The following is a 12029-nucleotide window of genomic DNA, read 5'->3' as shown; positions in this document are numbered from 1 at the left end:
AGAATATCTCAATCTGCTCATCTGAAAGTATATAATTATTATGTAGTTCTCTGAAAGTATATTATGTAGTACTCACTATTGAAGGATGAAGTACTTTTTATATGAACACAATTTTTCGTGCACTTTTTCCACTATATTAAGAAATTATTATAAATTTTAACAAATTACCTACGCAACCAGTTTGGAAATAAATCATCATTATACTTTTTATATAGGTTTTTTTATTATTCAAGTAGATAAAGCAAAGTGTATGACGTATCATCATAGCCGTCATATCCTATGAAATATACAATATTCTAGAATCTAGATGTACAAAATAATTATTTGCATTGATGGATAGCATACCTATGATTTACCGCATATTTAAAATACAATGAGAGCGGAGCTATGCATATCGTTGCGTTGCGTCATCGCATCATTAACGCGACGCCTTGATAATTTGGCTGTAGCGATATCGATTTTTCTCAGCAATGACTAAAGCTAAGAAATTAAAGTTCATTGTCAGTATTCATCATGACTTTGTCTTTAAATTACCCATAGCATAACACGATTGGTCAACTTTTATAACACAGAATAATCAATCAAAAAGACCTCTGTAAAAAAAGGGATTATAATTTTGTCAACAGAGGAGAGTGATTTAAGCTTCCAAAATTTGTGCATAGATTGGTTCAAGCATACACTTTAATTTGCCCAGAGCTAATATGAAATATATTTATGGTTTTTAAATTACGCGACAAAAACCATTTTGTCGCATACGCCCTTTCCATTTCTTGTTAACAAGCAATCTAAAACATACCCAACACAGCTTTTTACTTTAACGCGGCGTCACCATAACGCAGCATAGTGTATCATGAATATGTAATGATATTATGCCACAACGATGTGTTGCGTCTTTTGATGCAGAATTTCAACGATCGACGGGAAAGAAACGAAGCTCTATCGGAGCACTGTTGTGGCCGTACAGTTATTGCTGTGGTAACTTTTCAGTGTGATTTTTCTATCCATCGTGTCTGCGCAGCGTCAACACAACTATATAGCAATGCGTTATCCTGTTGAGACGACGCGACGCAAGGTAGGATTGTGGCCTTCCCCTAACATGTAAGACTGTACGATGCGAACGATCGTCAGTCACATCACTGAAAGGATAGATAACGTAACCATTTAATCTGTACTGTGTCCTGATATGAAGCACAATTATTTAGGAGATTTATTTGTATTATAGCAAGTGTCAGTGCGACGCGAGTGGTGTTAGTGAAAATGAAATGAAATATTAAAAAAATCAAACAGAAAGTTGTATTTTACTACAAATATATACAGTGAGCAATAAGACTAAGTACTCCCAGTTCTTAGGGGTCGGTTAAGAAAAGGAATGACACAAGTAGACCACATAGAAGGAGTAATAGGCAGCTTCGGAAGATATCAAACATGGATACTGATATTGATTTCCGTGGGACGGTTGCCTACAGACTACCAGCTGTCCAACGTCGTGTTTATACTGCCGAGTGTGGATTACGTTTGTAAGGACGATGGAGCCTACAACTTGACGAACCATTGCCCCTGCAAGAATCCTGTGTACGATACCAGTACCATAGTAAGCTCAGTGACTAGCACATTCAACCTCATCTGTGATAGAACCCAGTTGGCGAGTTTGGCGCAGTCTTTTCTCCAAGTCGGTATTCTAGCGGGCAGCATCTTCTATGGATATATTTCAGACAGGTTCGTATTTTTACCCAAATGTGCTGAAATTAAAGTTATTTTTCGAGTGGATATGGATGGTGGATGTTTATTATAATCAATTTTCCAGTTCAAGGTCATTCTTATAAAACGTTTTTTCTAAAAACTAGTCCATTTCAAGATATTACTTTTAGTTTTTCCTTATAGCAGCCATCAGAAATACCTACTGTTAACCCTCAGTCTCATCTGAGATTGTGTTTAATCTAAGATAGTGCATTGTCTTCTTTATCTATAATCTATATGTAATATGTTACTTTACATCTGCGATCATAATACCCACTATGTAACATTATATCTCAGAAATGTTTTGACTGAAAAATTTAAGACAGAAAGCAATTATTTTGTAGGTTTACTTACATACCTACTGGCTACTTATAACATAAGAGCTTAGTAAATAGCAACTGTAAATTAAAAAAAAGCAATGAATCCAACAAACAATTTTCAGGTACGGCCGCAAATTTGCGTGTCTCTTGGCGCTGCATTCTGTGGTCCTGTTCGTTGCAGCATCCGCAGCAGTCAGCGAGCTATGGATGTTCATCGTCGCCAGATTCCTGATGGGCACAGGGGTCGGTGGCACCATGTTGTGCTGCTACATCATGATCATTGAACTCACTGGGAAGTCCTTCAGGCCTTACATCACTGGCCTTCATGAGATCTCCTTCATGGTCGCCTACGTATCTTTACCTGGTTTGGCCTTTATCTTCAGAGAGTGGAGATACCTGCAGCTTGTTACATCTGTGCCCTGGCTGTTCGTTATTGCCTACAGCTTTATATTACCAGAATCTCCGAGGTGGTTAATTACAGTGGGAAGGAAGGACGAAGCTGTGACCATTCTCACGGCTATCGCTAAGAGGTAAGTTTAGTTTTAAATATAAGACTGTAGTTTTGAATATAAGGAAAAAATTTGGATGTATCATCGAGGAAATTGATTCCTAGGCAATTCACCTAGACCAACGTCATTTGGTAGGATCATGTCAATTCAATGTTACTTGTGATCTGTTTGTCGGGTTTGACATAACGCGACCAAACTACTACGTCCCCTATCTGCCTAGGAATCAACTTCTCTGATAGTACTATCAGAGAAGTTGATTCCTATGCAAATCGGGGACCTAAGTAGTTTGGTTGCGTTACGTCAAACCCAGCTGACAGATCACAATTAACATTGAATTGACATATTCGACCAAATAACGTTGGTCTGTCAATTGCATAGGAATCAACTTCCTCGATGGTACCATCGAAGAAATGGATTCATAGGCAGTTGACGGACCTAAGGCATTTGGTCGAATTATGTCAATTCAATGTTAGTTCTAATTAAATCTCTCGACTGGATTTGACATAACGCGACCAAATTACATATTTCAGCCATCTGCCTGTGAGTCAACTTCTCAGACTGTCAGAGATTTTGATTCATAGGCAGATGAATCAACTTCTCTGATACCAACCTACTATCAAACTTTGATTCCAAGGAGTTCATTAAAGGCCTCGATCGATACAGTAAGAGTGAATCCATACTATACTATAATATAATATTATAAATGTGAAAGTGTATCTGTCTGTTACCTCTTCACGCCCAAACCGCTCAACCGATTTGGCTGAAATTTGGTATGGATATACTTTGAGTCCCGGAAAAGAACATAGGATACTTTTTTCCCGGGAAAATAAACGGTTCCCGCGCGATAAACGATTTTGGCGCAACGGACTTGCGGGCGTCATCTAGTTATAAATAAAATAGTTACCTATCTAGTGGCATATGCGACCATTAAATAAATTAAAGTGATCAATTATTTCAGAAATCGCCGGCCTTCCGACAACATTCGAGCAATCGTTGATAAAGTTTACGAAGAAACAGTGAGAAACAACGATCAGCAGTACAGTACATACTTGGACATAATGAGATCGCCTAAATTGAGAGTTTATGCCCTTATATGTGCATTCGTTTGGCTGTGCTGCGCTCATACATTCTTCGGAGTCAACCAATACATCGGACGGTTGGAAGGGAATATTTACCTCAACGTTATGTTATCTGGCTTGATTCTCTCTCCTAGTGTAATATTAGTTATCATAGCTACGTTATATTTCCGAAGAAAGACATCGACAATATTTACTTTCTGTTTAACAGGTGTATCGTTGTTATGTTTTATATTCATACCGTCAGATTACAATGTAGCTAGACTCTTAGTAGCGTTTATAGGACTAACTGGTTCTTATACAGCTTTTGTTTTAATATATTTGTATTGTTCGGAAGTATTTCCAACAGTTATCAGAAATTCTGCGATGGGTTTTGCATCAGTGTTTGCAAGATTCGGTGGCTTCATAGCACCATTTGTTGTAAATATAGGTGTAGAATGGGCTTCATTGACAATATTCAGTTCTCTGGCATTTTTAGCTGCAGTTTTATGTTATTTCTTGCCAGAAACTAAAGGCATTGTATTATTAAACTCAATCGAACAAAGAGAAAAATCTGAAAAACATATTGTAAAATCTGATGTTATTACTTAATTTACAATTTGGATTAAATAGAATAAAAGTAAATAAAATGAAAGATAAACTCATTCATTGAAAATTAATTAATACGCACAGGGTTTTGAAGGAATATTTTTTTCTAGCACATAAAACTAAATATGATAAACTATATACAACATTTATTTTGTTGAACGCTAATTTACAGCTAAGACTAAAGTTTGAGGCACACCTTGAACTACTTATTTAATAATCTACTCTGTATATTTTGAAATCCACCAAAGTATTTTGTCACAAATATGAACAGTAAGCTGTGGTAGATGACCCAGAATTTGAAAACGTTACTGTAACAGAAGGAATAGATGAAGAAAATATCAACGAGAGTCCAAAACGCGAACCCGTACTTGGCAACATCTAGAGACCGGGGAAGCCTTCGTGCTGGACTGTGGTTAGTAGCAGGGTCGATGAAAAGACCTGAAACAAAAACACAAGTAGATTCATAGGCAGAATATGGTGGACCTACGTTTCATCGCGTTATGTCAAACCGCGCGCGACCGCGATCGATCGCGTTGCACGGAAACCTTTACGAATATTGAATTAACATAATGCGACCAAACGACGAAGGTCTGTCAGTTGTCTATGAATCAAATTCTTCGATGGTACATGTTAGTATTTTTAAGCAGTTAGTATGTTTAAGCAATTCGAAAACATGTTTAGTTTTAAGATGATGATATTATATTATTTTTATTTGAATTTCTTGCATTTCATTTACGTTCAACTCCTGTGATAGAGTTAATTGCCACTTGATTGTACGTTTTACTAATGACTCTAATTTTAGTAGAGGTATCTAAAAAGTTTTACTACTCAGATATGAATATTAAAGACTTAACTGTCATTAAATGAAGATTTTGGCAATAAGCTCCATACATCTGTCAAATTCTTCATTAAATTGAAATTTACTGTTTAATCAACTGGGAATCGCAGTCACAATAGATTTTCAATTGTTATGCGACAGCCATGTGCCGCTTGAGGATTGATGGGTTAAATGTATCTGGGTGCGGCGGTAAAAGAAAGTTTTTAAGCTACCTTCTTCATGAAACCTCTGGAGACTTCTATTTTTTTCACTCCAACGATCCTGAAGCCACAGCCGTAGGTCGTTCTCTTCGTGTGGCAGATCTTCGATGGCGTACCTGAAAGTTAATTATAGTAGCCGACTGCAGTTACTCTCTATTTTAAAAAAATACTCTAGGCTTAGGCTGCTAACGAACTGTCACCACTGACCAGTAGTGTTTCCGAACCAATACGACCTGCAAACCTTCAAGAAGAGAACGTATTCCCTCTTAAAAGGCTGGCAACGCACCTGTAGCTCTTCTTATTTTGCGAGTGTCCTTGGGCGACGGTAGTTGCTTCCATCAGGTAACCTGTTTGCTCGTTTGCCCCCTTATTTTATAAAAAAAATCCATATTTAATGTCTCTCGAGTTTATACGTATTATATGCAATTAGTTTCTACTAGATGTTGCCCTCAATTTTTTGCGCCGAAAATCGATTATTTCGTTTCATTTAATTCGTTAATAAAAACTGTTCTATGTTCTTTTCTGGGCCTAAATTTATCTAAATCGGTTTTGTGGTTTTAGACAGATAAATAAATTAACTAACATCTATTTATAACTATCATGCAAACGCAAATATTTTGTAGGCACAATTTATAATAATAAATTATGCCTACAAAATATTTGCTTATTCATTTTAAGTAGGAATTATCAACTCTTGTAATTACTGTTATCATACAAACATGTAGTTGTTTACAAAACATAAATATTACAACAAATTATCAATTTCATGTTTTTTATTAAAGTTTAGAAATAATCGGGTAAATACAGGGTCATCAGAGTAGCTCTGGATTCTTGAGTTAGTCATGAATCATGACTAAAGCTAAAATCGACGAAAAACTAATCAGCATTTTTTATCTAAACAACATTCAATAATGTACTGATCATTTAGGACTTTTTGGTATCTTAAAGTGGACATCGTTACTTTTATGAACTCTATAATCAAAGTAATTTAAGGTGGCACCAGCGGTCATTAACCTTTCTAGTCTAGGAGCTATATGAAAAATGCTCGCTAACTAAAGAAAAAATTTAACTATTATTATAAAGACACAGACATTATTATAGTTAATTTTTATTATAGATTCATCGCAAAACCTCGGTAATAATCTCCAACTATTTGTGAGTTCTTTGTGAATAGTCATATACTTCATACTTTGTTCACATGCAAAATACGATGTCGCGCTTAGACTAGAAAAAAAAAATGTTTTATTTCTGAATAAATTTGAATCAAATGCTTTCAGAATGTTGAACTACATGTTGCCTACCACCGGTTCGGGAACTAACCCGGCGAGAAACAACTGTCACTTCATTATCAATCGTTCGTTTTGGTATCGTATTTTGCATACTCGATGAGAATAATTGCGCCATTTTCAAGGGATTTCCACCGAATAGACACTGGTTAACTTTCTTTACCTGAACTTTCATTACCTTTTGAAATAGAAGAACACTCGCTTCGGCATCCTACCACAGAGCAAGTCCATTTCCGTCTGCGCCGGCTTGTCGTAGGCCACTGTGACGTCATAGACCGAGGCCAGACCGGCCGCGCGGAGCCGCGAGACCAACGCCACATAGCCGGTTGTACGCGGGTGGAGAACGTACTCATATGTCTGAAAAAAGTTTTTTTTTTATAAAATAAGGGGGCAAACGAGCAAACGGGTCACCTGATGGAAATCAACTATACCGTCGCCCATGGACACTCGCAATATTAGAAGAGCTGCAAGTGCGTTGCCGGCCTGTATGTGTAATGTGATTGATCGGGGCCAGCGTTACTCTTGACTATGTAACGCTGAAAGTTGACAAGTGTGGTGCAAGATACAAAATCATCAGACTGACCCATCGCCGTTGTCTCTTTCTTTTATCGCGTTCTCATAGTGTACTATCAGAAAAATTGATTGAAGCGAAATAGCGAACAGTACGTTATTTTGTCGTTATACGATATACTAAATACGCTTGTTCAAAAGGCAAGTATTGATAGGTTACAGCTGTTCACGAATTTTTAGCTATTCCAAGACCATACAAAACCATATCATCGTTAGGTACTTATCTAAGACCATAAGATCAATCAATATTAAAACCAGTTATTGTTGATCACCATTAGAAAAATTCTACTGTACACATCGTTATTGTTGATCATTTTCAAAAATCACTAGATCATTAGAAAAATTCCAATGTATTTCAATTGTCCGCAATAAGACCCGTAGCGTCGTAGATCCTCGTAGACCCTCTACGTCTCTTTTTGTACGCGGTCTACAGGAATTTATTTTATCCAGAATTCCCGATCATTTCATTTTGTTAATATTAAATTATAATTGATAATATTATGCACTAATTGTGTTGCACATGACTATGAATTAAATTAAATTTTTACCGCCTCACATATTAAAAATATATAGCCTTTTAAAATAATTATGTTAAAGCCACGTGCTTTATATTTATGATTTAAACAAAAATACGTTTGTGTGTCATGATAATATCACCAGGCACGTGCTCAAGTGAAGCTCTTATAGCGAATACATGAATTTTACGACGATGGACTATTTAAAACTTGTCATAAAAAAAATGATTTATTTCGACCTGACACCTAGCTAGAACATCTTGTAAATTATACTTTTATTCAAGCCCAATATTACAATAAGTTTTCTCTTGAGTGTTTACAATAAAAAAAATAATTTGCTATTTTATTCATAATATTCTATTCGAAGACCTATTTTATTCTTGTCAAAACATTAGAGAGTGAAATAACTTACGGCCACACTTATACAGAGACATTTCGCCATAAACTCTAAACGTTTTCTATCCATCTCTTGATTAAATTTAAGTTAAGTGATCGTTAAATGTCGCCGTATTTCAGTATGCCTTAGTACTTCAGAATTCAGATATTCGTACATAGTCCATCGCTTTTTCACTCACCAGAATTGCTATGGTAATTCCGCAGGCATTTGCAAGAGGGTCGCCATAACAATCTTGGTCAATGTTGATGAGTTCTCATGTGCTGGGTAACCGAATATACCTAAACCAGGGGTCACCAAATGGCGGACCGCCGACCCATTGTGTGCGGACCAAGCATGTTCGAAGATGATCTTCGTTCATCTTAAGACTTCAACATCTCCAGGATTATCATGTCAATATCTATAGCTTGCACCAATATTTTACTCCAAACTTCAGAGAGATAATAATTAGCTACAAAAAATGGTTACTTTTCTCATTCATATCTAAAAAATACCGTTATAATTTCCGTAATTACCTTCATTTACTTAATTTTTTTTAATATAAAATGTGTGGACCGCGAAGGTCATTTCATGTCTTAAAACGAACCAAGAGCGAAACTAATTGGTGACACCTGACCTACACTATATTTCAATACAAACCGGCAGCTGCTTAGAAGCGGCAAACTTCTCGCTACGTCGTTTGTTCTCCTCACTCAAGTCCGTTCCCTCAGGAAACAGTACCACACGGACGTTGTACCGAAGCTTGCTGTAGTAGTCTACGAACTGGGAGAGACTTAGCTGGTCCTCCTGCCAGTTCCTCTTCACATAGAGAAAGTAGTTTAGTTGCATTATCCAACCTGCAAAAAGGAAAATCCCTTTAAAATCCGTAAACAACGCAAAGAAATCAAACAATTTAAGCTAAGCGACTACGGAGAAGTGTATTTGTTTTGTTAATATTGTAGCTAAGCTTTTCATTATTTATAAACTAGTTTAATAAATAAGATAGGAGTTTAACTAGCCTAGTTAAGATAACGTTAGAAACATAGAGCATATAAAATATTTAAGTCACTCAAACAAAGAATAGCAATACTCAAGAAAGAAAGTGCTATTACCCATCCCAGGGATACATTTTATCTCATCTTTTAAGACATACTTAATCTTTGATTTTCCTCTTGAAATCGCGTTGAGGAAACCTTTTTCCGCGGTGCTAGCTTTGGCGTTGCCTTTGCATATGCACTCGAAGTAGTCGGGTTTTTGTGTGGCATGGTAAAGGGCTATCCACACGTAGTTCCAGTCAAGCCTGGTGCGATGGTTCATGAAGATGATGGTAGTTTCGTCGGGGTCCACATAGTCACCATAGTGATGAAGCTCGGTGTTACAACACCATTGGAATAATGCCTGCAATTTAGCAATTTATAGTGCTATGAAATGTATACACACTATGAAATGTAATGTGGTAAGTAGATTGTTTTGTACTTGTCATGCTTCCATCTAAGTTACTTACGTAAGTGTCTTATCACACTGGCGATTAGCGAGCGATTTGAAAGCGGTATTCGGTATTTTGGACACTCAGCAGCAAAATGGATTCTGAGTCACTCCCTAGACGAGTCTACTATATAATATAATAATAATCTGTGTAGACTGTAGACGAGTGTACAAAATGGCACCCACGCCACGCCACGACGACGCTGCGCTGTCGCGACGTGCACGCTGCGCAGCCGCGACGTGCACGCCGCGCAATCGCGGCGTGTGCGCTGCGCAGTCGCGTCGCTTTCAAATCGCTCGCTAATCGCCAGTGTGATAAGGCACTTAGGCCGGTATAAATAGTCAGTACTTAAGATGCAACCCAGTCTCAAGACGCGGTTCGGCTCTGTGATTGGTCCAAATTTTGACAGCCAATCAATCACAGAGCCTGAACCATGTCTTGAGACCGAGATGCATCTTGAGTACTGACTATTTATACCGGCCTTAGTTGCTTCGCGATATAACAGGAATCCTATACACGCACTTGATGATTTACATAACGAAGCTTCAAATCAAAAATGTACGTGGTTTTACCACGTACCTAATGGATTTTATCATATTTTTCATTTTTAACTTCGCTTTCGAAACTATCGAATCCAATTTAATAATATTGCTCTGGTATAGACTATATATAATTATATAGTTTATACCACCATTATATAATTGGATTAATATTGTACCGTTCTTATCTCATAAATTTCATTAGGTATAATCATAATACTCTACCGTTGGATACAACTCCCATAGAGCAAAGAGGACGTCAACTGCCTTTCTGTATATCGCATGGTTGATGAACAGCAAATACAAAACTGGGCAGTATAACACGTAGAAACCTGAAACGTAGGGCACCATACTAATATACCTAATATTATAAATGCGAAAGTCTGTCTGTCACCTCTTCACGCCCAAACCGCTGAACTGATTTAGCTGAAATTTGGTATGAAGATACTTTGAGTCCCGGAACAGGACATAGGATATTTTTATCCCGGAAAATTATATAGTTCCCGCGCGATAAACTAATTTTGGCGCAACGGAGTTACTGGCGTCATCTAGTTTAAAATATCATGTAAGAAACTTATAGGTTCTTCTGTGGTAAGAAGTAGATACATGTTTACGTGAATACAACTATATTCACGTAACGTTTAACCGTTGGATAGTTGGCACATCTCGTATATTTATTATCTACAGTTTATCTTAATATTACATGAAAAATACTACGATAAGATTATAACCAGATCTATCTCAAAATGTGTTTGACTGTACCTACTTCAATTACTTTCAGATAAAATAATGAAAATATTCTGCCAAGGCAGGTTGTTATAAAGATTATCTGAGTTCAGACAAACAACAGTTGTTACTCTAAAATGTATCAGCTGTTCTCAGGATAAACAAATTTATTGGAAAAACACGTTGATTTTATCACTTGAAAACCACATGGTTCATTCCTACATGTTTATTCTTTAAAATTACAAGTAAGTGCATATTTATGTGCTAGTAAAGCTGCTAAATAATATTATTTAGTGTAACATTTCGCCAACAATATCATTAGCAAAAATCGTTTATTACTAAGGAATACTAGATTTTTCAGGGATAAGAACCACCCTTTTCCACAAGAATAAAGGAGACATTATCTCTGCAAAAGAAGAGTCAGCTTCAAACACTTCCTGCTAATTAATGGATTAACGTTAACGCTTTACGAGGAATATTGTAGTTCCAAATGATTGTTAAACTAATATGTATTTTGTGCTAATGACTACAAACTTTTAGTTCATAGCCCAATTAAGATAAAAAAACTTACCGGCCAATATAGTGAAGAACCAAGCAGCACAGACAACAAAGCCTATCGCCATGGCTGGACAGTGAACACACTGAGTGGAAGCCTTATCCAGCTACAGATTAGAGCCCCTACGACTTAATGTACTTACATAATTTGCATTATACGACCTAATTCGCGCGGATTTGTCTGTGTTGAGCAAAAAGTATTTTCATGCCGAAGGGCATGAATGGGCAAGGGAATATGAAGTTTAACCTAAAAATAACAGAATGCTTGTACGTATATTGTTAGCATCTCTTTGCATTTAATTATAAATAATAATAATATTTTTTAATGGTTTTATTTGTGTATTTTTAATTGTATGGTTAGATATAAAGTACTAAGACTAAGACATTCGAAATTATAAGCAAAGAAATTTTATTAGGTCAGCAGGTCAAGTTTTTTTACAAACGGGTCACCTGATGGAAAGCAACTAACGTCGCCCATGGACACTCGCAGCATTAAAAGAGCTGCAGGTGCGTTACCTGCCTTTTAAGAGGGAATACACTCTCTTCTTGAAGGTTTGCAGGTCGTATTCGTCCGGTCGTATTGACACGTGCAATACCTAGGTATTGTGACTCAGTATGTGATCGTTATTAACATTGTAAAACGCAATTTTTCCATTGCAATTTACTATATTTTTTTTATATTTTCCGTGACAACGACATCCATAAAATAAT

The 12029-nt window shown here is 36.6% G+C and overlaps 2 protein-coding genes across 2 annotated transcripts; one reads left to right on the top strand and one right to left on the bottom strand.

Moving 5' to 3' along the window:
• The first annotated feature begins 1132 nt into the window (after positions 1–1132).
• Positions 1133–4257, top strand: LOC121733824 (organic cation transporter protein-like). The gene is made up of 3 exons (XM_042124203.1): positions 1133–1716; positions 2180–2587; positions 3525–4257. Exons 1-3 carry the CDS (start codon positions 1370–1372, stop codon positions 4231–4233), a joined length of 1464 nt encoding a protein of 487 aa, XP_041980137.1. The 5' UTR covers positions 1133–1369; the 3' UTR covers positions 4234–4257.
• Positions 4258–4359: 102 nt separating this feature from the next.
• On the bottom strand, positions 4360–11604 carry LOC121733882 (lysocardiolipin acyltransferase 1-like). The gene is made up of 7 exons (XM_042124283.1): positions 11335–11604; positions 10263–10369; positions 9125–9410; positions 8673–8869; positions 6733–6911; positions 5281–5384; positions 4360–4668 (listed from the first exon to the last, which is right to left on the bottom strand). Exons 1-7 carry the CDS (start codon positions 11384–11386, stop codon positions 4433–4435), a joined length of 1161 nt encoding a protein of 386 aa, XP_041980217.1. The 5' UTR covers positions 11387–11604; the 3' UTR covers positions 4360–4432.
• Positions 11605–12029: the final 425 nt, after the last annotated feature.

Source organism: Aricia agestis, chromosome 14 (genome assembly GCF_905147365.1).
Source record: "Aricia agestis chromosome 14, ilAriAges1.1, whole genome shotgun sequence".
Classification (NCBI taxonomy): Eukaryota; Metazoa; Arthropoda; class Insecta; order Lepidoptera; family Lycaenidae; genus Aricia; species Aricia agestis.
Note: the sequence above shows the minus strand (reverse complement) of the source record. Positions and strands in the feature narration are given on the sequence as shown.

What these genes read in the sequence shown, in the direction of transcription:
- LOC121733882 (XM_042124283.1), bottom strand. Translation starts at nt 11,386, where the DNA reads ATGGCGATAGGCTTTGTTGTCTGTGCTGCTTGGTTCTTCACTATATTG. An exon ending in GTTCTTCACTATATTGGCCG is followed by an intron (nt 10,370 to 11,334) that starts GTAAGTTTTTTT and finishes CCTACGTTTCAG; the next exon opens with GTTTCTACGTGTTATACTGC. An exon ending in AAAATGTATCCCTGGGATGG is followed by an intron (nt 8,870 to 9,124) that starts GTAATAGCACTT and finishes TCCTTTTTGCAG; the next exon opens with GTTGGATAATGCAACTAAAC.
- LOC121733824 (XM_042124203.1), top strand. Translation starts at nt 1,370, where the DNA reads ATGACACAAGTAGACCACATAGAAGGAGTAATAGGCAGCTTCGGAAGA. An exon ending in TATGGATATATTTCAGACAG is followed by an intron (nt 1,717 to 2,179) that starts GTTCGTATTTTT and finishes AACAATTTTCAG; the next exon opens with GTACGGCCGCAAATTTGCGT. An exon ending in CTCACGGCTATCGCTAAGAG is followed by an intron (nt 2,588 to 3,524) that starts GTAAGTTTAGTT and finishes CAATTATTTCAG; the next exon opens with AAATCGCCGGCCTTCCGACA.